Raw genomic sequence first — 22,822 nt, 5'->3', positions numbered from 1 at the left:
CAGATGTAACATGTGCAGAGAGAATTAGATTTGGGTGGGGTTTTACTTCAAAGTGAGATCTATATTGCAGTGTAAAAATAAAGCAGACAGTATTTTCCCTGCACAGAAACAAAATTACTCACCCAAATCTAATTCTCTCTGCACAAGTAACATCTGCCCCCCCTGCAGTGCACATGGTTTTGTCCATCTAAGAAGGATTTTGTCAGAAAGAATGAACCAAAATAAGGCCCTAAGTGACATGCTCGAAGCCGCAGCTGGAAATTGCACACAGATAGAGGCAGTTTTGTAGGGTGTTTCTAGGTGGTAACAGGCTAGAGGCGGGCATGTTGTGGTCAGCGACTACATCTACAGACCATGTTAAGATGGAGAAACTGGCCGCCATCAGGCTGGTGCAGTCTTCGATGGCATGACTGAAGGTGCGTCTTAATACATACAGTGATTGAATATCTCTGCGGCTGGTGGGCATCTCAGCAGGAAACTGTCCGTCCTGGCATTAGCATTTAGGCGCAGCTGCAACTGCGTCCACCTCTAAACATAGCCGCTCATGTTACTTTTCCTTTCAACAGTTATAACAAATGTTTTGCATGTGTGTTTATGAAATGTGTCAAAATAGGCACTAAAATTAAATAATGCTAAATTAAATTAAATAGTAACATAGAAACAAAGTAATTATGGTTGAAAAAGACGTTAGTCCATGGAGTTCGACCTATATGACTTGTAACTACTGACTTGAGTAAGTCATATCTATAGGATTCCCTTAGTGGCCAAAAATGTATCCAGTTTTAATTTATATTCATTAACAGTAGCTGCTGTAATCACCCCACCGGCAATGAGTTCCAGAATGTTACTGCTCTAATGGTGCAGAATCTTCTTCTTAATTCAGTACGGAATGTCTTTTCCTCGAGCCTCAATACATGCCTGCATGTCCTAAGTATAGGCCTGTTAGTGACCAATCATCTCCCAGTTCCATGTGATTCCCAATCCTGTATTTGAACATACCAATCAGATCACCTCTCATCCTCCGTTTCTCCAGTGAAAACATATTCAGTCTGGTTAACCTATATTTGTATTCTAGTGATTCGAGACCTTTTACTAGCTTAGTCGCCTGTACCTGTTCCAATTCATTTATGTCCTTTTTAAGGTGCGGTGCCCAGAACTGAACACAGTATTCCAAGTGTGGTCTCACCAATTCCTTGTGGGTGGAAATAAAGGCGATCTAGATAATTTGACGATGCAGTGTATGATACAGTTATATTAGCACAGAATTACCTGACAGCTTATCCAGCTAGCCATCAGCTGCTCTGTAAGGAGTAAACTAAGGGGTCAAGCCGCCCCTGAGCAAAATATTATTGGCTCCTTCCCCTTAACATGCGCCTTTAGCCTCAGCAGTCACGGCTGTTATGCACAGCTGCTGCAGAGCCGACTCTGTATAGACATCATTATAGTATGAGTTTTGTTTCAGGCTCTGTCCATTGTTCTCAAAGCTGTAGCCATCCATCAGCAGGTAGCAAATAGGCCAGTATCCCCAACCACTAATGTACCCCATCCACACATATCGCCACCTGTAACCTCTTTAGTGGCTCCGGTGCAGGGGGTGAGCATCCTGCTGTGCTGCCCCCAGAAGTTTGCACCCATAGACATGTGTCTCACGTGCCTAGTGGGAAATCTGCCACTGACTTTAGGACTGCTTATCGGGGATTATGCCTCAGGAGCCTGAGGCACTCAGCACGCAATCCTTGATAAGTGCCCGGTATCAGGGACAATTGAATAGCCCTCAATGAAGCACTTACTGCGGTCATTTACTGCAGCTAATTGAATACCAGCCATAGTGTCCAATTGCTGATTACATATAGTCTCACATTGCGTCAGCATGTAGATCTATTGCTTTCTCTAAATGATATAGGTTAATGGTTCCCAATCTTGGTCCTTAAGGGACCCTAAAAACAGCCCAGGTTTTAAGGATGATAAAATGGCTACTTCAGCTTTGGCTATCGGGATTAGTTCCACATCCCACACTGCTATAAAGCGGAATCTCTGGGATCATCACTGCTTTGGAGGTGTACAATGTGATCAGCGCTTCTTCCTGTTGATCCTTATGGGATCCAACATAATGGGGGAATGCTATGGGCAACCAATCAGATACTATCTATTATCTTCTAGAAGGTGCTAAATTAAAAAGTTGATTCTGAGCGGTTTCCCATAGCAACAAGCTATGTGAAATAGAACTCCCATCTTAGTGAATTTCCCCCAATATGTCTTAGCATTGGATGTGGGCGTTTATAATTAGAGTTTGAGCTTTAAATATTGGTGAGTGCCAGTGACATCCCTGCCTCTACAGACACCCAGTGCAGCATCATATGCTACAGTGAGGGCCAGTGTAAGGCTTCTTGGCACCCTAGACAAAACTTCAGTCTACTGACACCCCCCCCCCGGCAACCCCACACTGCCACCAGTACACACTTTCCAGCCCCTTAAGTGAAGGTGTTGAGGTGGTATCTTACACATTCCTCAGTCACCACCTGCATTAGTTACAACAAAGTGCTTTTGTGATAGGCAGACTCTGTGGCGTCCCCCAAGATCCCGGCCCCCTAGGCAGCTGACTAAAGCTGCATAATGGTAGAGCCGGCCCTGACCATGGCACCTGAATACCCTAAGTGTTATATTATCTATCAGTGCACACTGTTTAATTTACTTTTATCCTCTACATGGTGATTATTAATTTAAATAAAGCATATTTTGTCCACAACTGCCCATCGTACTGCTATCCTGATGGTGATAGCACACTATGTAGACAGTGGTGAATGCACAACCCCACACAAGCCGCGTAATGTTGCGCTCCTGCAGCTGGCACATCTTTGTGAAAGTACAGTGCATCCGGAAAGTATTCACAGCGCTGTTATCCGCCCCAGGTTTTATCTCCCTACTGTTAGTACCATATAATATCCACATTATGCTGGTTACAGTCATAATTATAGAGCTATTTATCCTTTATATGTGACAATGGGAAGGTAGGTGGGGAACAAATGTGATAAGGGATGTGGGGCCTGTCTCTTGCTTACATGCCATGATCAAATAAAATCAGCTTCATACTTGCAATTAGGACTTGAGTTGAGTTGATAAAGTGTAGTTATTATTACAAGTAGAGGCAAATCTACCATTAGAGCAGCAGGTGCCACCGGGGCTTCTGAGGACTAATGCTGCCCATACACGCTGCGATCCCGGCGTGCGTTCTGGGCTACAATAGCATCCATCACATCGCATTGCATGCCTTGTGCATGCAATGCGATGCGATGTGATGAATATCAAGTACAAAAAGTATGTGCAGCACATACTTTTTGTACTGTGCGATGAGGTGCCGCGGTAGCGCGCACCTCAAAGCACACATCGGACCCGCCGGGATTGCAGCGTGTATATGCTGCTTAAGAGGCACACTGCTGCCCACTTCACCCTCTTCCTGTCACCCAATGTTTTTTCCTGTCACCTATTGCCTCCCCCTGCATCTCTTGGTCACCTTCCACCAGTCACCCACTGCCGTGTTGCATATTATGAACTTGGGTTGGAGAAGGGGTACCAAAATTATATTTTTGCACCTGGGCCCACCACCCACAAGTTCCACCACTGATCACAGGCTAAGCAGGTTTACCTCAAACTACAGGCCTAGCCTCATTACCCCATGCAGCACATGATGCTGCCAGATCCCCTGCAGTTGGGTGTACTTTAGCGGTCATACGCCCGTCAATGTAAGCCAGTGCCGCTGCAAAGCTCTTCCTTGGTTTACAAGAACTGACACCCCCACAGTCAGCATCCATACACGCTGACATACAGATTAGTTGTGCCATCTGCCCTCCTGTGTGAGTGATTCTGCATCTCTGCACACAGTCACTACCTACAACTGTGAGGGGCCCATCTTTTCTGTCACAGTTACTGTACATGCGTTATATACATTTTTCATGATTGTGTAGTACAAAAGGGCCCTTATAAACTTTTGCTATGGGGCCTACAAATATCTAGCTACGCCCCTTTGCAGAAGAGAAAAAGTCCCTCCACTGCGTCCAACACAGTTTTGACTCTAAATGACATAAACAAAATGAAATGTGAATATGATTGTAAATAACAAAAAGCATTATATGATTGTGTTCATCTTCATATCTTTTTCTAGCTCAATGGCACCAGCAAATTCCTCAACCAATTAAAAAGGTTCGACCTACTTCTCGCTACTCAACATTCTCTGCTCCAATCCTGGACATCCTGAGCCCTTTCCCCTCTGCAGAAATGCCAATAAGTTTTATGTCTCAGGCCCGTGATGTGGTGGAAAGCGAAGAGCTCTGAATCCAGCTGGCGACAGTACCACGAAAACTGTGAAGAAAATGACACCGGAAAGTTTACAAACCTTTTTTTTTTCCCTTTTCTTTTTTTTTCTATATAACCTATTATTTTAGTTTTTTCCCCCCTTGCATAATACATGGAAAGTAGAATATTTAAACTGTTTAATGCTATGTGGTCCTCTGAGGCATCATTGCAGATAGTGAATGGGTTAAAACACATTTGTCATTTCTATAAGCTGGGCACACCAGATTTCTGTAGCTGTGTCACTGACCGTGTGATCTGTTTGATCATATTAATGCTGTGTATTTACTCTATTTAATTATTTATGTTCTTGGGCAGTATAAAGATCAATAGATGTTCTATTAATATTAAATTGTGTACGTATCATTTGTGTTTAACGACTCATTGTATTGTAGTGAGACTGACACTGTCAATGTACAGTAGATGCTTTCAGTTAACGGCCATCTCCCAATAAAACCTTGAGAGCTTGTCTATATTAAGAGGAAATATAGATATGTTATGGAATAAAATGGCAACAAACTGTATTTTTAGACTGAGATTATTTTTGTTTGTTTTCTTTTTAACCACAATTTTACCATTTTGTTATTATTTTTGCAGCTGTTCAGTTGAAGAGAATTTATGTAATCCTGTGTTATATTTATTTAAAAAAAACTTTACTGGGGTATGATGGTGGTTTGTCATTTGATTACTGAATTCTTACAGGGATTTTACCAACTGGATGGGAATCTTTATATTTGGGTGATTTTAGTATACAGACAAGACGTATTATGGTTTCCTAGTGACAGAGCAGAATATGGGGTTTCTTTATTATACAGTTTATGTACAATCTCCTTACATCTTGCAGATTTCGGTGGTTCTACATGTTAATCACATTTACCCTGGGTCCGATTCAGCCTAGCGAGCAGGCAATCGCTGCCCCACCAAGCACACTTCCCCCACCCCCACCACCCGAATCCCAGCACTATGCTGCGAGCCCAGCCACTTCTCTGCACCGCATTCACACGGGCGATCAGCATGCACAATTGGTAAACTACTTGCACCTGCACGCAATACACACCCATGCAGCATACAAGTTTCTCTCATTAACCAAATAACTAACTACACAGTTATGCAGTTTAATCATTTACACTTCTCTGCATTCATATCTCTTATATATTTCATTGTTTTACCCACAATTACACTAGTATTATTTGGTGTTTTTATGTGCCATTTTACAGTAACAAACCTTAACACACAAATGTTTCCCCAATAGTACACACAATTACAAGTGACATGTGTCAACTCTCATACAAACATACAATCATTCCAGGATCAGCATCAGGGTTTAGCCACAACAATTTAACAAAAATATAACAAATTATAAGTCACACATTAATCTTCAAGACATTTGTGGGACACATACTGTACATTGTCATTTAGTTTGGGAAGTGAAACATTAACAACACTAGAAAGAGACAGGTAATAATGGTTAATTACCAGTTCAATTTGGGGAGGCTATTAATTCATTGAAACCAATAAACAGCATGAAATGAGGGTAATTGGTTAACAGGTTATTAATGACTTGCGAGCAGGTTCGTGCTGGGCCGTGTGAAACACCCGCAGACAGTATTAGTTTGGCCGCCCACTGGATGTCCGAGTGAAGAGGCTGAGTTACGTGTGAACACTTTAGCGTACGTGTAGTGTAGCGCTACCCTCCTTTGTCTTTGGATGTGATTGAACGGGGTCGTGTGGCTTAGAGGGGTGCCTTCGCTGGCCATGTGCGCAGTGGGTGCCGTTTGGTCGGATGCGGCGAATGTGTGTCCGAGCGAATGAATCAGAATAAGACCCTAGGTCCGGAACTTTAACAGATGAGAGAAACAGGTTATAAAGGAACAGTTTTTTGTGCCTTTTAAATTATCGGATTTTGGGCATTAACACATAGGGCCAAATGTAATAGGGTATGAGAATAAAAATGTGAGAGGTTTTGGGAGAGTTCCCCATTTTTTTAAAGCAGCGAAGCCAGGTTGATTTTGCCATGTAATTGATTGCTGCTTTAATAAATTGGGAAAACTATCCCCAAAGTCTCTCAGTTTCTGATTCTCACACCCTATTACATTCCACACATAGAGTATAGGGTAGATAGGTTGACACTATTAAGGTCCACATACATTGGGTTGACTACTGAAGGTAGACAGGTCTTATGTCGACACCTGAAAAAGTTCGACATGCCTAAGGTCGACATGTCAAATGGTCGACGCACACATTAGGTCAACATTGGGAGGGTCAACAGTCAAAAGGTCAACATGGGTTTTTCACTTTTTTTTAGCCGCCATGCGCTGACAGGTGGTATTTCATGCCCTACTATCCCCAGGGTGTGGAGGGAGAATAGAACAGTGGGCCGAGCGTAGCGCATTTTTTCTGTGTCAATATCAACTGTGTCAACAATTGGGACAAAAAAACCTGAAGAACCCATGTCGACGTTTTGACTGTCGACCTAATGCATTTTCAAGTGTCGACCTAAGGCCAGTCGACCTTCAGTGGTCATCCCAATATATGTTGACCTTTATAGTGTCGACCCATACCCAACCCATAGAATATGAGAGAAGTGCATGGACCTATGCGTTAACACTAAGGGGTCGATTCGGACCCATTTGTTAGGGCCTGAATTCGGCCCCGATTTCGATGATGCAAATATGCGCATGTGCAAACCTTCTGTGAGAACGCCTTCTGTGAGTATCACACTGGCCGAGGCGTGTACACTGAGAGGGGAGGGCAGGGGAATGCCAACAGTTTTATGAGCGTCCCCATGAAAACTCTGGGTGTTCCCCTGACAACGCCGGCGTGGTGATGGGGGAAAATAATTCAATGGTCAGCGATCCGTTCAGCTGCATGCGAGAGGATGTGTTCACGTACAGGTCTTCTCACATGCTAGTGAGGGGATTCGGCCGGGCGCGGGCAGTGTTTACCTGTTCACTAGGCTGCGATTACACACAGGTCTGAATCAGGCCCTTAGTGCTCTGACAGAACTAACATCTTAGCGGGGGATTAGTTTGGGAGCCAGATAAGGGCTGTCGGTGGGCTACTTTCACAATTAATTGGTTATTAATTGGAATTAATTGGATAGCCTGGTGGACAGTGGTGTAGCTAGGTGCCACAGTGCCCGGAGCAAGGCCATGTATCGCCCCCCCCCCCCCCCCCCCCATCTGTAGTAGGCAGGGCTCTTGTGCAGCAAAAGGGGGGCACAGCCTAACATTATACCACACACCGTAATGCCCATTGCGCATTTTAGCGAACTTTGTAATACCGATTACACATAAGGCCACACATGATGCCCATTACATACTATATAACAAACCATAATGCCCATTACACATTTGGCACACTTACCTACATGCTCATTGCTAGGCACTTCATGCTCGATGCCAGGGGCTTCATGCTCGATGCCAAGGGGATTCATGCTCATTGCCAAGGGGGACTAAAATTGCTCGTTGGCAAGGGGGAATGCAGCCCGCCCAGCTCTCCCGCTCCGCGCTGTGCCCAGCTGAATGCAGCTATGCTATGTGATTATGAATGCAGCATACTGCCAATGTTCTGTACTGCCTGCCAGCAGGGAAGCAGTTAACCAGATGCTGGTAAGGGGAGGAGATAAGCGATGCTGTGTGTTGTGTTGCTGTGCTATAATAACTTGTGACAGTGTATCACACGAACCTAGAGAAGGTAAACAGGTGACTCAGCCAGTCCAAGGGGTTTGTACCGGCTAAAACCGATGTCCCCTTTTGTATCGGTTTTGGACTTCCCTCCGCAGGAGTAGCTTTGCCTAATACCCGGGCTCTGGCGAGTGTCCAGGCAGTGGGACATCAACAGCAGAACCAGCCGTATCCTCCCCCTCCCACCCTGCAGCCTGCAGCCCCGCTCTGCCATGCAGCTATGATAACATCTTCTGTTCTGCAGTTATGGTGGCCCAGAGCTCAAATCTCCCACTGGACAATAGGCGCTCGCGGTCCAGCAGCCAATGCTGCTTCTGATTGGCTGCTGGACCACAAGCGCCTATTGGCTAGCGGTCCAGCGAAAGACTGTCATTGAAAAATAGCAACGGACTACGACGCCGGGCGCAACGGGGAGCGCCGCGGCACAGGTGAGCAGGGTGGGGGAGCCGGCGGCAGCTGGTGCTCCGCCCTAGCTACGCCCCTGCTGGTGGATCAATTAGCCCTGGGTCAATGACTGCAGCTAATGTAATTCTCCCATAAATCTGTAGGATGTAAACACACATACTATAGGGGGAAATTTACGGGTACGTATGCACTAATTCGTACCCATCCAATGTGATATGCAGCCGGGACCCGGTGTCTGGTGAACTGCTGAATTCGGCTGATATATTTTTACGAACGGCAACTTCAGCCAAATTCGGCTTTACAAATGATTACACCATCGATAGAACCCTATGGCGAGGTTTATCTGATCGGAATATTTACATTCATACTGGTGAATTTGGCTACGACTTCAGTAGAAAATAAGAATGGAAAATAGATCTCCATATAGACCTCAATTTCCAGGCGTCTTTGGTTGTAGCCTGCATGGATCAATCAGATCTGTGCAGGCTTCTCTGTGTAAAATAATAATGTAAATGCCATCCTTGATAAATGGGCCCCTAAGGGAGAAAGGCCTTCTCCAAAATGAGGAGAGACCTTGTACCATCACAGCTATACCCTGACACCACGGGCCCAATTCAGACATAGTTGCTAATTTTTGGAGCCCTGCGATCAGGTTTACGCCGCCCTGACAGATATATGCACATCCATTTGCAAGCTGCTCACCGCCAAATGATTTTTCCAGTCTGTGCGTAGCCCAGGAGTTACTTGGCAGCTGCAATAGAAACTGTTGTATCGAGGCCGGAGCTGTCGGCACATGGCTCCCCCCAAACACCTGGGCACACCGGCGTTTTCACTGACACTCCCAGAAAATGTCCAGTTACCACACAAAAACACCGGCTTCCTGTCAATCCACTTGCATACGGCCAGTGATAAAAAACAAGTAGTAGGATTTTATCGCAGGATGGCCTCATGCTTACGTACAATGGGCCATCTAGCAATAATCACAGGACCTGTGAATTTGCAGGCGTGCAATCAGGTCTGAATTAGGCTCCATGTCCATGTGAAAATCACCTCAAGACCTGGAGAGCTGCTGAAAAGTATCCATACTAGCTGCAGTCATACTGGGCAATGTCTGCACAGGCACTTCCTGTATATCAAGTGACTTGCAACAATGTAACTTCCGCCATACACAAACAGCATCTACAGCACGGTTGTCAAACACAAGGCCCGCGGGCCAAATCCGGCCCGCCAGACCTCGTCATGTGGCCCGCGCGAGGAGATAGCACGCAGGGCAGTGTGTCCCAGCTCCTGCCTAGGCCACCTCCTCTCACCCACCCCACCGCGGCCGCCTTACCTGTTCCTCCACTGTCGGCGGCCATGTTCCTGGAGGCACATATGTATGCGGCTACAGAAACATGGCCGCCGGCCTCCACGGCTACGTGGAGGAGGGCCCGGCCGCCTGTTCCCTCTGATGCCCGGCAGTGACAGACACTGGGTGGGGACGTCATGACGATGACGCCGCCCGCCCATGCGTCTGTAGAGAAGTAGGAGCAGGCAGGGAAGCTGGACCTGGAGTCGGGGACAGTGTGGCCGCAGCAAGCAGTGAAGAAAAGCTGGAAGCCGCAGCAGCTGCAGGACAGACGGAGAAACAGTAAGTGAGGATGAGGATCACACTCACAATAAAAAAAATATATATATCTGCTGTTTCCTGAGGTGTCCCCGTGTATAATAATAATAATGCCATGACACCACAGGCTGCTCCTCCTGTATAATCATTTATGTGTCATGGCATTACTTTTATTATATTATACAGGGGGAGCAGTCTGTGGTGTCATGGCATTATTATTATACAGGGGGAGCAGCCTGTGGTGTCATGGCATTCATTTTATATTATACAGGGGGAGCAGCCTGTAGTGTCATGGCATTATAATTATACAGGGGGACCTACAGATATAACCGGCCCTTTGAGGGTGACCAAACTGCTGATGCGGCCCCGATGAATTTGAGTTTGACACCCCTGATCTACAGCATGGATTTGTCATTGTTACAGTGCATCCATAATTTCAATAGAGATAATGGCACACCTTTGGAAACACAATTGAAATGAATAGGCCCCATCATGTGAAGAGTCTTTTTTTATTTTTATATTTAATTTTTTTGTTGATTTCCACAATGGATTTACTAATTCCATCTTTCACACATTCTTACACTCTTTACTTATCATGAAGATCCTTACGCCTACTCCGCACGAGTTCGTTCACTAGCACATTTCTACGCATAAGGTTGTGAGCGTGCACGGTTGCCCAAACCTGCACATGCGCCTTGTGAATGGTACGCATGTGCAGTGAGCTAAGGTACGCTCTGGGAATGAAGTCATGTCTGAGCGAGGCAATCAGAACATTGGGGCAGATGTATTAAGCCTTAACAAGAGATAAATGCAAGGATGATAAAGAGAGATAAACGTCCAGCCAATCACCTGCTAACTGCCATGTTACAGACAGTGTTTGAAAAAAGTCAGTAAGGAGCTGATTGGCTGGACGTTTATCTTTCCTTATCGCCCTTGTATTTATCTCTTGTTAAGGCTTAAGGTCCCCATACACTAGCCGATTTTGGTCAGATTTCAGCCAGATCAGTCGGATCTGGCCGAAATCGGACCAAAATCGGCTAGTTTTGATGTCCCCTCAGATCCGATGCGCGGTCCCGTGCGCATCGGATCTGCGTCGGGTGGTCGGACCTGCTGCACGTCCGACCACCCGACTTGGGACCTAGTGGGGCGGCGCGGCGGTAGAGGGAGCAGGGGGGGCTGGGGACGCTGAGGGGGACACAGGCGGCATAGAGCCGGCGGGAGCTGTCAGTACGGAAGGAAAAAAAAAAAGCCCATACAATGAATGGGCAGCCTGTGATTGGCTGAGCGCTCTCTCAGCCAGTCAGCAATTGGCTGAGAGAGCGCTCAGCAGCCAATCACAGGCTGCCCATTCATTGTATGGGCTTTTTTTTTTCTTCGGTACAGACAGCTCCCGGCTCCCCCTGCCCGGCTCAGCTGTAAGTAATTGCCGCAGCTGTGTCCCCCGCAGCGTCCGTCCCCCCAGCCGCCTCAATGTCCCCCTGCCCCCTGCTCCCTTCACATTGCAGCTCCCCTGGAGTTGCAAATGATACATCGCATGCGATGTATCATTTGCAAAACTTGGCACATCAAGTGCCAAATCGTGTGTCCCCCTCCCGGGGAGCTGCAGGGGGGAATCAGGTCCGACTTGTCCTTAGGACAAGTCGGACTAATGTATGGGGGCCTTTAATACATCTGTCCCAATGTCCCTAATATAATGATGATTATCACAAAATAATACAGCACCATAACTTGGGGATTCCAGTACTTTCCTCAAGGCACCTTAAAATCCAGGTTTTAAAGATATCCATACTTGTGTTCAGATGGTATAATCAAACTTATTGTGGTTACCTGTGCTTAAGCATGGCTATCCTGACCCTGACATTGAGGACAGAATTTGGGAAATACTGTTATATTATAGCTGTTACCCTTGTTACAGATCGGACCAGTCGGTTTATTACAGGATTAGGTACTTATGTAGTATCTGGGCGCCCGATTTTAAAATCGGGTCGGAAAAATCGCATCGAATCGCATCCGATATCGCATGTGATATCGGATGCGATTTTCCATAGGATTCAATGTTAACATAGTCCTGTTCATTTCCCCACTATACAAGTGGGCATAGAGTTGATTTTATATAGCGTGGCGAGCGCAGCGAGCCACCGAGCCCGAAGCGTGGCGAGCGGCCGCGGATTACTTAAAATGTTTTACGCGTCCCCTTGCGGGGCTCGCTGCGCTGGCCGCGCTTCGGGCTAGCCACGCTTTATAAAATCAACTCTATGCCCACTTGGATAGTGGGGAAATGAACAGGACCTTGTTAACATTGACTCCTATGCAAAATCGCATCGCATGCGATATCACATGCGATATCGGATGCGATTCAATGCGATTTTTCCGACCTGATTTTAAAATCGGGCGCCCAGATACTACATAAGTACCTAATACTGTAATAAACCGACTGGTCCGATCAATTTTGCCGAAAATCGCGTCGAATGGCATCTGATTGTATGCCTTAAGGTAAGGCATACAATCACAAAATCGGGCGCCCAGATACTACATAAGTACCAGTATTATAACCTATATAGGCCAGTCCAGCCTGCCACCTAATAGTGTGCTGATACTTTCTAGCCATTTCTTAACTCCAGTATCATGTCAATAATTAACAGATAAAATGTGTCACTGTGTATACAATCTATCAAATACACCGTGTTATAGGATAATGACTCCCAGTTTAGTGTGCAGAAATGATGTTAAACAAACTAGTAAAACAAATATGGGGCCAAATGTAATAGGGTGAGAGTTTCAGAAAGTGAGAGATTTTGGGAGAGTTTTCCCATTTTTTTAAAGCAGCAATCATTTACATGGCAAAACCAGGTTGATTTTTGCCATGTAATTGATTGCTGCTTTAAAAAACATGGGAAAACTCTCCCAAAATCTCTCACTTTCTGAAACTCTCACCCTATTACATTTGGCCCCCAGTCTCTCTGATTTTATATTACAATAAGCAAACTCAAACATTAAAATACCACAAAAAGACATATACTCAAAGATATGCATTTATTCCATTAAGGTAAATACACAGATCAGTCATAACAAATATGACAAAACATTTGACACTATTATCCAATTAGTGCAGACAAAGATTAGGGTGCCTAGGTGTGAGAGACCAGGTGACCCCACCAGTGTAAGAGACCCAGTGACTCCATTAGGGAGACATACAGTAGTGCAATTCAGTCACACACACACACACATCATAATGTTTACAAATAATAGTTTCTTATTTTTATAATGGGAACAGAAACAATTTGCGAAACATTGTGTTATTATAATTCCATTTGCGTTTGAAGTGGTTTCTTTTTAACAAAGAAGAATAGAAAACAAATGTATACAGACAGAAAATGCTGAATCTGATTGTTCTGTTCAATAACTGTATTACACAGAAGTGAGCAATTCTAGCTGTAACTACAGTAGGGATGGCTGATACAGACAGTATATAATACAAAGTATACAGGCAATCCTATCTACATTTATTCTGTATAAATCTGCATCTAACCTGTCTCTATATCTGCAGGGTGGCCCCTCCTAGCTCATCATATATTATTTATATGTTACATAGTAACTTACGTTAAATAGCTTGGAAAATTCTACTGAAATCCAATTATATGCACTAAAAATGTAATAGCAAGTTGACAAAAGAAGCGCAGTCTGCAAACTATGCGGCATAATTAGTGCCTGTCTCTGTCACTGCTCACTAGTGGAAAGGTCACTAGTGGGAGAGCATTGGTGCATACTGCTCCAGTCCATGTGCTCTGTCACTGCTGACTAGTGGAAAGGTCACTAGTGGAAAGGTCACTAGTGTGAGAATGTTGGTGCATACTGCTCCAGTCCATGTGCTCTGTCACTGCTCACTAGTGGGAAGGTCACTAGTGGGAGACCGTTAGTGTATATGGCTCCAGTCCATGTGCTCTGTCACTGCTCACTAGTGGGAAGGTCACTAGTGGGAGAACGTTGGTGTATATGGCTCCAGTCCATGTGCTCTATCGCTGCTCACTAGTGGGAATGTCACTAGTGGGAGAACGTTGGTGTATTCTACTTTAGTCCATGTGCTCTGTCACTGCTCACTAGGGGAAGGTCACTAGTGGGAGAACGATGGTACATACTGGACCAGTCCATATGCTCTGTAACTGATCACTAGTGGGAAGGTCACTAGTGGGAGAACGTTGGTGCATATTGGACCAGTCCATGTGCTCTGTCACTGCTCACCAGTGGGAAGGTCACTAGTGGGAGAACGTTGGTGCAATGAAGTGATCGCAGGAGTGTGGGGAGCCCAGGGCCAGGTAGCCCTGACATTGGTCCTGTTGGTAGGGCTCATAGTGATGAATGGGTGACCAGTGTCCTTCTTCCTGTGAGAGGATCCTGCTCAGAGCCATGATGTAGCTCAGGGCCATCTGCAGGGTCTCATACTTGGAGAGCTTCTTGTCCTCTCCCCACTGGGGCACCACTTTCCGCAGGCTATCAAACGCTGTATTCAGTCCCTGCATCCTCCTGCGCTCCCGGGCGTTGGCAGCGATCCTCCTCTTGGTACCTGGCACCCTAGCTGACATGCACCTGAGGGGGCATCCTGTGCACTGTGCCTGGCAGCCAGGGGAGACATCTCCCTGAGATGAGGTGTCAGACTTCATACCTGCAGCAGCAGCAGCAGCAGCAGATCCGGAGGCAGAGATGTCAGGGGAACCAGAGCTGCTTCAGAACAAGTCCATGTGCCTCAGACACCACTGACTGACTACTACAGTACCTCGCTGGCATGCATACATAGCAGGATCACCTCCAGGAGCTAGCATTGTGCCTGGGAAGGGTCAGCATTTATATACTATATGTAGGGGGCTAAGCAGATGGTGGCAGGTGGGCAGGCGTCCCTAAGCCCCCATACCAGCTCATTACCACCCTGGGAACTATATGCTAGGATTCTGGGAAATCTATCAAATCTGTAAGTATACAGCACGTATCTGCTGCAAGGTCTCCGGGCTGCTGTCCATGCAGGACCCAGCCATCTGTACTGATGCTACTTACAGCAGTCACTGGGATCTCATTAATAATCAGCAGCAGCAATTGTCCCGGGCTGCACCCGCTGCTACTGTGTGCTACCAGCCACTGCAAGCTCCTGTCCTGGCTGGGGATAGGTAGATTGTATAAAACACTAATAACTGTGTGCTACCAGCCACTGCAAGCTCCTGTCCTGGCTGGGGATAGGTAGATTGTATAAAACACTAATAACTGTGTGCTACCAGCCACTGCAAGCTCCTGTCCTGGCTGGGGATAGGTAGATTGTATAAAACACTAATAACTGTGTGTGTGTGTGTGTGTGTGTGTGTGTGTGTGTGTGTGTGTGTGTGTGTGTGTGTGTGTGTGTGTGTGGTAGATCTATAACTACTTCTAAAAAAAATGTGACATTATATATATATATATATATATATATATATATATGAACATATCTGTATATCCATGTACTCTGTATCTAGATAGATAGATACATTAGACAGATATATTAGATAGATACACACACATTATACAGTACAGTATGTGTATGTTATTATTACTATGCCCTTAATCATTCCAGGTCTCATTGAGGCATCGGGACAATTGTTGCTGGTCTGACTCCCAAACGCTGGAGTTTAGTAAACAGATCATTAGCCCTCAGAGAAGCGGTAACATGTGAAATGAGGCTTAATAATCCCACAACAATAGGATGCACTTGAGACATAATTGACTCCAACATGACAGATGTTGAATTGAGGTCATTATTCCCATGCTAGGGTCCTAGAGTAGGCTACATGTAGCAGTCCAGATCATTTATTGTTCTATGTTTAAATACAGTCAATTACTAATATCATGACATCCTTGTCATTCTTATTTGTGCCTGTTAATACTACGAATAGTCAGGTCCTGCGTGTGGGGCCTATTTCTTGAATTGTGACATATTGAAGGATGTTGTTGTACTTGTCCTAATATACAATTGCTTAGAGCAGTGATTTTCAATCTTTTTACCTCGTGGCACAATAAATAAGATTTTAAAATTGCAGAGGCGCATCATGAGATCCCCACAGGGCAAAACACATTGGCCCCCACAGGAAAGAAAAAAAAAAACCTATTGGCCCCCCATATAAAAAACAATCACACTGGTCCCCACAGGTAACAAAAATAAAATACATTGGCCCTTTACATGAAAAGAGACCAGTAAATAACAGTTGGACTGGTGGTGGCTGTAAACTGATTTGGGCATCTCTAGATCTGGGGCACACTTGAGAACAGCTCAAGGCACAGCTACCTAGTATGAGAACTCCTTTATAATCTCTCACAGAACATATCGCTTCTGTTTTATTTGCTCATTTCCTAATTGTTGCAGTAATCTAGACTTCATTTTCCATGAAGCTCAAAGATAACCATATGCAAAGTACTGTGGAAAAGTGTCGGCTATATTGTCATCATTTTCCTTCATTGTTAGACCATTTCTGTTCACTCATAACCATTTCACAGTAGCACGAAAACCCCTGGGTCTTTGCATGTGAACATTCATCAAGCTGGAATATCTGCATGTTTTACCTCTTCTACACCACAGCAATAACCTAGGTTATTGCAAGGTCTACACCGTTGTGGCTCAGGTAATATCTGTTTTCTACTGCTGCTAAAAGCCAGGTTATAGCTCTGATAACCCAGGAGTGGCTCAGTGGACAAGGGTTAACCTGGGACCAGTGACCCTGGAATCCAACCTCAGGAAGCGGTGCAGAGTAAACAGGTAAGCTGGGTCGATGCGACCTAACACCGGTTTACAGCATACAGAGAGCCAGGGCTCATCTCTAAGCCTTGGGCTGCACCTATGAGTTCTGACCGGGATCCAGATGATAGATTGACTGTGTCTAACTCAACAGTCAATAGTTTGACCATGAATGGTTGACAAGCACAAGGATAACATGGACAAAAGGTCGAGACAAGCAATATGTCGACATGGGAATGGTCAACACATGAAAAATTCAACATGAGTTTTTCTTTCTTTGGATGTTTTCATGCTTTACAATCCACATGGACTACAACTGGGAATGGCAAAGAAGCTTGGCAAGGAATGCAAGCCATGCAAGGGTACACAATATAATAATTGGGAGTTCGTGTCAACAGATGATGACATTGACACCAGAAAACTGTGGAAACTCAAGTTTTGTCTATGTGTAACTTTATGCCATGTTGACCTTGTTACTGTCGACCATTCATGGTGGACCTGTTGACTGTAGAACATATGATCCACACCCATTCTGACCTGGGTTGGATATGTGTCCGGAAAGCCAGGTCAGACCTGAGTTTTTGGTGGAGAAGTAGTATGTGAAAAGAAACAACCTGCTCCACATCCCTGCTCCAGACCAAGGTCATGGAGATGAGTCCTAGGGATTTGCAGCAGCTAGACCCACCAAATTCCCGTATCTTATGTCTGAACAGGGGATCAGAAAAATATTCTGAAGTTTTCCATTGCACACTGTCATATTTCTTTGGCAGTCCTCAAGGCACACAAGTACCACCAACAACAAAAAAAACAACATTTGACTGGTTTCTCGGCATGGTTCAAACCCAGGTTGGACCCATGTCATACCTCAATTATGCACCTTTCCCGCTGGCAAGAAAATCCTGGGTTATAGCATGAGAACGCAGGTTTTCTGTCAGTGGAAGCAGCTCAACACCGGTCCAGTGAACCGGGAATCCAGCTAGATTGCAGTGTTGGTCCCAGGAAGGACCCAGGTTGCAGTGCAGTATAAATGGGTAAGCTGGGTCGATGCGACCCGGGACCCGGTAACTGCATAAGATGAGCCGGTGGTAGGATTTTTTTAATCTCATCTTCTAGCTTCGCAACTTCACAGATAACCAGTGATGTCCCTGCCCGGCAATAAGATTGGTGATGCAGCCACTCTGAAAGCGGTCTTAGCCAAATTGCATCAGGTTTGGCTACAAAATCTAGAGTGCGATCTAGCATTTAGAGGTAAAAGGGTATACACTGCAACTTGGACTCAGGTTTTTCCCAGGTCAGCCCTGTTTACACTAAAACCATGTCTGCCCTAATTGTCACTCACAGACACTCCTTTAAGGCAGGCCTCTGTATACACAGCCAAGCTTTTAAGCATATCCTGGGTCGGATAACCCAGGTTGAGGTGTTTACACTGCACTGTTACCCAGATCTGAACTTGATAGCTACCAGGGTCAGATTCCCAGGTCATTCGACCCGGGATATTTTTCAAGGACCTTTTTACACCAAGCTGTGACCTGGGTAGACCCATCAATAACCCGGGTTTTTACCATAGTGAAAACTGGGTATAACAGTACAGGCTTTAGTAACATCCATGCTTGAGCACAGGTGACTTATACCACTTTTATACCAGCAAGGCAAGTTTTTAGACTCGGCTCCAAGCTGGGTGCGAACCCTTTTAGACCGGCGTCCCGACCCAGCATAATGCCAAGCAGGCGACATCACCGGTGGCGCGGCCTGAACCAGGGCTGGGAGATGAGATCATCTCCCAGCGCTGGCTTTTCCATTGAATTCGTGTGCAACGGTGAGCACTTGCCGGTTGATGACCCAACCTTTTACACCACCTGCAGACATGGGATTTTGCCCATTTTTCAATAACCTGGGTCTGCAGAGCTGGTGTAAAAGTGGTATAACTTATACTGCTTTTACACCAAAATCCTGGATCCAACCTGGTATTTGGAACATGGTTCCAATCGAAGTCTGGGATTTACTGCTTTTACACAGCAGCGCCGACCATATTTAAGGCCAGTGCTTGGAGATGACATCATCCCCAGGAGCTGGGAAATCCACCAGTTGGGACGCCCTGTGGCACCTACCTCATGCTCAGTGTAAAAGGGGTATTAGTACCTCAGTTATTTTGATATAGACATTTGTGCTGAAGCTTTGATCTATGCTAAAACCTACACTGTAGTGTGCCCTGAGACCCGAGGTTGGGAATGTCTGGTGTAATCAATAAATCAAGAGCCCAGTTTTTTTGTCTCTTTTTACTACTTAAACCAGTGGTTCCAAAACTCATTCCTCAAGGCACCGTAACAATGCAGCTTTTAAGGCTAATCACGCTTGGGGTCATATTTAGTACCCCAGTAAGTTTGACTAGTGTACCATCTGAGCACCTGGTCTACTGTGGTGCCTTGAGGACTGAGGTTAGGAAACCATGGGGACGGAGGGAGCAGCCAAAAAACAGGCAAAGATGCACTTGGTGTGACGTTGCCGATATTTACGGAGTTGAGTGAATATTAGCTGACTGCATGCGCCAAGGTAGTTTAGTGAGTTACTCACACTGAGGATTTTTTGTATACACCTGTGATCCCATACACAGAAAACATGGTGCAAGCACCTCCGATCCCTCGGACATTCTATGGGACCGCAGGATCACTTAGGGACAGGGGCGGAACTGCTGGAGACAATGGAGTCATCTGCCGCCTTCATCCTGTCTCGAAGGGGGCACTTTTCCATTGTCTATGGAGGCCGACTCCATGCTCTGCTGACCTTTAATATTGTGGATCGGAGCGCTGTTCAGAGAGATGTATATATTGTATTTAGAAACAAAGGCACTCACAGGTGACTTTAAAATAGAACTTATCTTATGGAAAGTACATTTTGGCCCAAAACAGGTGCATAGCCACCTCCTTGCCACAGGAACGCCCAATTCATATCCAAACAATGCTGTCTTCCTGCATCTGTGATGGCAGCTCTGTACATATACAGTCAGACCGGACATGGACAGCAAGACGACACACACACACAGAAGAAAAACATCGCTCATCTATATCAACATCGGCATTGTTTGTGATTTAACCCTAATCTAGCCCTGTGTACATAAGTCTATGGGGCGTATTCATATCCTTTATGTTGTTTTTAGTAATGGGCCCAGCTTTTGCAGTTTGCTTGCAGAAACCAGAGCCATAGTCAGAATTCGGGGCTGCAAAGAAGGATTTGAGCTGATCAGCACTGCCCAGCCAACACTGCACGGTGTACCCAGCAGCCATGTGCATGTGTGTACTCAGGTCAGGCATGTGCAGTCAGCTGGATCATCAGTATAGGTATAAGCATCACTGCTACTTCTGTAACAATGTTAGGGATCAAGCCGGAGGTTTTTGCAGGGCCATATTAACAATGGGGTGGATGGAGCTGCAGCTCCAGGCATCCACATAAAAATAGTCCCACCACCATGACAGCATGATGATCACCAGACAGATAGCAGCTGGTCACATGGTCGGCCATAAATTATAAGTATTTCTATTTTACACATTTATGCTATTATATAGGAAGACGTTGGGGTATATAGTGTATGGTGATGCCACAACATTGACATCAACTCATCCATTTCTCATAATAGGCTCATGAACATTTCCAGCTCAGTGGTCCATCTCTGGCTGGAGGTCATGTGACTTGGCATGTTGCTGATCTGGGCACCATAGCAACGGAATCACCTTTTACCCACTATAGTTGTACCGATGATTGTGGGGGTGCAGTGCTGAGAATTGCCAGGTATCTCCACAATTCTGTGTGCGTAATCCTGAGAAGGTGGTCACGGCTGCCTGTAGGTAGAAGCTGTCAGGGGGAGCAGTACTGTAGTTTGAATCGTTTGGCTGCACAGCTTTTTACAAGCATTTTAGGTGTTAATAATACATATTTATTTATAGAGCACACAATGTTTATTTGTTCCTACTGTACAAGGTGGGTGTCCCTGATAGAATACTCAATAAAATCCTCTTACTTCAAAGAGTTTCTAGAAGACCGCATGAGAGCTGCCATTGATTACCTTCCATTCAGCAGCAATTAAATGTACAGTATGTGTTATAGAACTACAGCAACCTAAATAGATTACTGTACCACAGAGGTTCTAATTACTTCACAAAAATACAAAGTCACACGATTTAACCAGCTAGTGACATTTACTATAACAAATAGGCCTTTATGGCGGCTGTAATTTATGGCGGCCTGTTCCTGCTACCTCTCCTCCCAGACTCTGAGAACATCACAGGCCGTCCTGTCACACTCACGCAGGTGTTATGCCTCCAGTGTCCACTAGCAACTGCCCATAGCAACCATTTAGAATCTACTTATATATTTAGCATCTTCTAGAGATAGAGGGCCAGATGCACTAAGCTTCAAAAGTGATACAATGGAGAGTGATTAACTACCAGCCAATCAGCTCCTACCTGTCATGTCACAGACTGTTTCAAAAATGTCAGGCAGGAGCTGATTGGCTGGTTGTTTATCACTCTCCATTTTATCACTTTTGAAGCTTAGTGCATCTGGCCCAGAATCTGTTTGGTTGCTATGGGCAACATCCCATCTTCAATAGACTTAAATCTTAGTAAATAAACCCCCATGATTTAAAGCAGACATCAATGCATGTCTCATTGCTTTGAATCCATGTTTGCCAAGCTATCACTGAAATGATTTAATGCCACTTGTACTGTATATCAGGCTTGCCTACCCCCCCCCCCCCCCCCCCCCCGGGATGTTGGCACAGGACTCCCACATCAGCAACACTGTCCTCGCAGCCCCCCTTACCCGCTGCGCTACGTAGTGATTTTCGTGGGTCCGCAACGAGGGGGGGGGGGGGCTAAAATTATGTGAATCGCGTCATTCGAAAACCCGCAGATTGACTCCTTTGCCTGCTATGGGGGCGGGCCTTGGTGACGTCCACCTCGTTCTGCCCCCTGACATGCTGCAGTCTGGTCTCCTCTCCGGGTTTTTCCCAGAGAGGAGAATGAAAAAGTAGGCAAGTATGCTGTATATTGTGAGGCAGGGCCATTGTGCATATGCACATATTTTGTGAAATAGTAGCCCGTAGGCTATTATAGGGTTACGTCATCGCATTCCGGAGCTTAGTAAATCCGGCAGCACTGTAGAAGCAGAGAACCCTACGGGCATACCTCCCAACTGTCCCAATTACAGCGGTACAGTCCTGCTAATTGCAGACCCGCTGTCCCTCCTGTAGATCACAATCAGTGTTCCCTCTAAGCTGTGCGCACGTGCGCGCGCACACAACTCGACGAGCGTGCGCACAGACATGACAACAGAGCGCACAAAGCAGCAGTGGTCCCTTTTTGCAGTTGTGGACTCAATTAATGTGTTTCACCCATTACCTACATTTTGTGCTGTGTTTTGAATGTTTACATGTTTAATATAATGTTTAAGTAAAGTTACCACAAATGCTGAACGTCATTTTCCTGTTATATATAAGTGACGCACAAAATTTTACATTTCCTTCCAAAGTTGCACAGCCAAAATCTTTTGCCGCACACAGCCTTCGTAAAATTAGAGGGAACATTGATCACAATGTCCCCTGGGCGGGGGGCAGCCGGAGATCTCAGCTGCTCTGAAGGTGATTGTTATTAGATGCCAGGTGCACGGCATCTCTACAGAGCAGAAAGGGAGTCGGGGCTGCCCCGCTGCTAGGGGAGCGCTGGGCACGACCCTAAAATTGAATAAAATGGGGATCACTGTGTTAGGCCATGCCTCCTCTTTTGGAGAAAATGCCCACCGGATTCAAAGCTCTGCCCTCTTTTCATACCCGAAAAAATTTGGGAGATATGCTAAGGGGTTGTATTTGCGTAGATTGTTATAGATGTCCGAAATCTACCGAGATCATTCCATTGTACACATTTGCTATGAATATCCGGCAAAGATTTAATGATAAATAGGCCACTAAATGTCGTACTGCGGAATACTTGTAACAAGACAGATAGGCAGCAGCCTAGATTATAAGACAGGCAGTGGGAA

The 22,822-nt window shown here is 45.5% G+C and overlaps 2 protein-coding genes and 1 long non-coding RNA gene across 12 annotated transcripts in view; 1 reads left to right on the top strand and 2 right to left on the bottom strand.

Annotated features, from left to right (window-relative positions):
- MYPN (myopalladin) overlaps positions 1 to 4,921 on the top strand; it is a 264,901-nt gene extending 259,980 nt beyond the window's left edge. For 7 of the 9 annotated variants that reach the window (XM_083148976.1, XM_083148977.1, XM_083148980.1 and 4 more), the window contains 2 exons: positions 1,142 to 1,195; positions 4,160 to 4,921. In XM_083148976.1, the coding sequence (XP_083005102.1) occupies positions 1,142 to 1,195; positions 4,160 to 4,329 (224 nt within the window). In that variant the 3' untranslated portion in view covers positions 4,330 to 4,921. The remainder of the gene's footprint in view (positions 1 to 1,141; positions 1,196 to 4,159) is intronic. The other 2 variants (XM_083148981.1, XM_083148982.1) reach the window with 2 other exon arrangements.
- Positions 1 to 8,255, bottom strand: part of LOC146009017 (uncharacterized) — a 33,196-nt gene extending 24,941 nt beyond the window's left edge. For both annotated transcript variants that reach the window (XR_014444602.1, XR_014444601.1), the window contains exons 1-2: positions 7,714 to 8,255; positions 4,209 to 4,356 (exon numbers count right to left, since the gene is read on the bottom strand). This is a non-coding gene — a long non-coding RNA (uncharacterized LOC146009017). The remainder of the gene's footprint in view (positions 1 to 4,208; positions 4,357 to 7,713) is intronic.
- Positions 8,256 to 14,297: 6,042 nt separating this feature from the next.
- Positions 14,298 to 14,702, bottom strand: ATOH7 (atonal bHLH transcription factor 7). Its single transcript, XM_083150169.1, has one exon. It carries the CDS (start codon positions 14,700 to 14,702, stop codon positions 14,298 to 14,300), a length of 405 nt encoding a protein of 134 aa, XP_083006295.1.
- Positions 14,703 to 22,822: the final 8,120 nt, after the last annotated feature.

Source organism: Crinia signifera, chromosome 6, assembly GCF_055691185.1.
Source record: "Crinia signifera chromosome 6, ASM5569118v1, whole genome shotgun sequence".
Classification (NCBI taxonomy): domain Eukaryota; kingdom Metazoa; phylum Chordata; class Amphibia; order Anura; family Myobatrachidae; genus Crinia; species Crinia signifera.
Note: the sequence above shows the minus strand (reverse complement) of the source record. Positions and strands in the feature narration are given on the sequence as shown.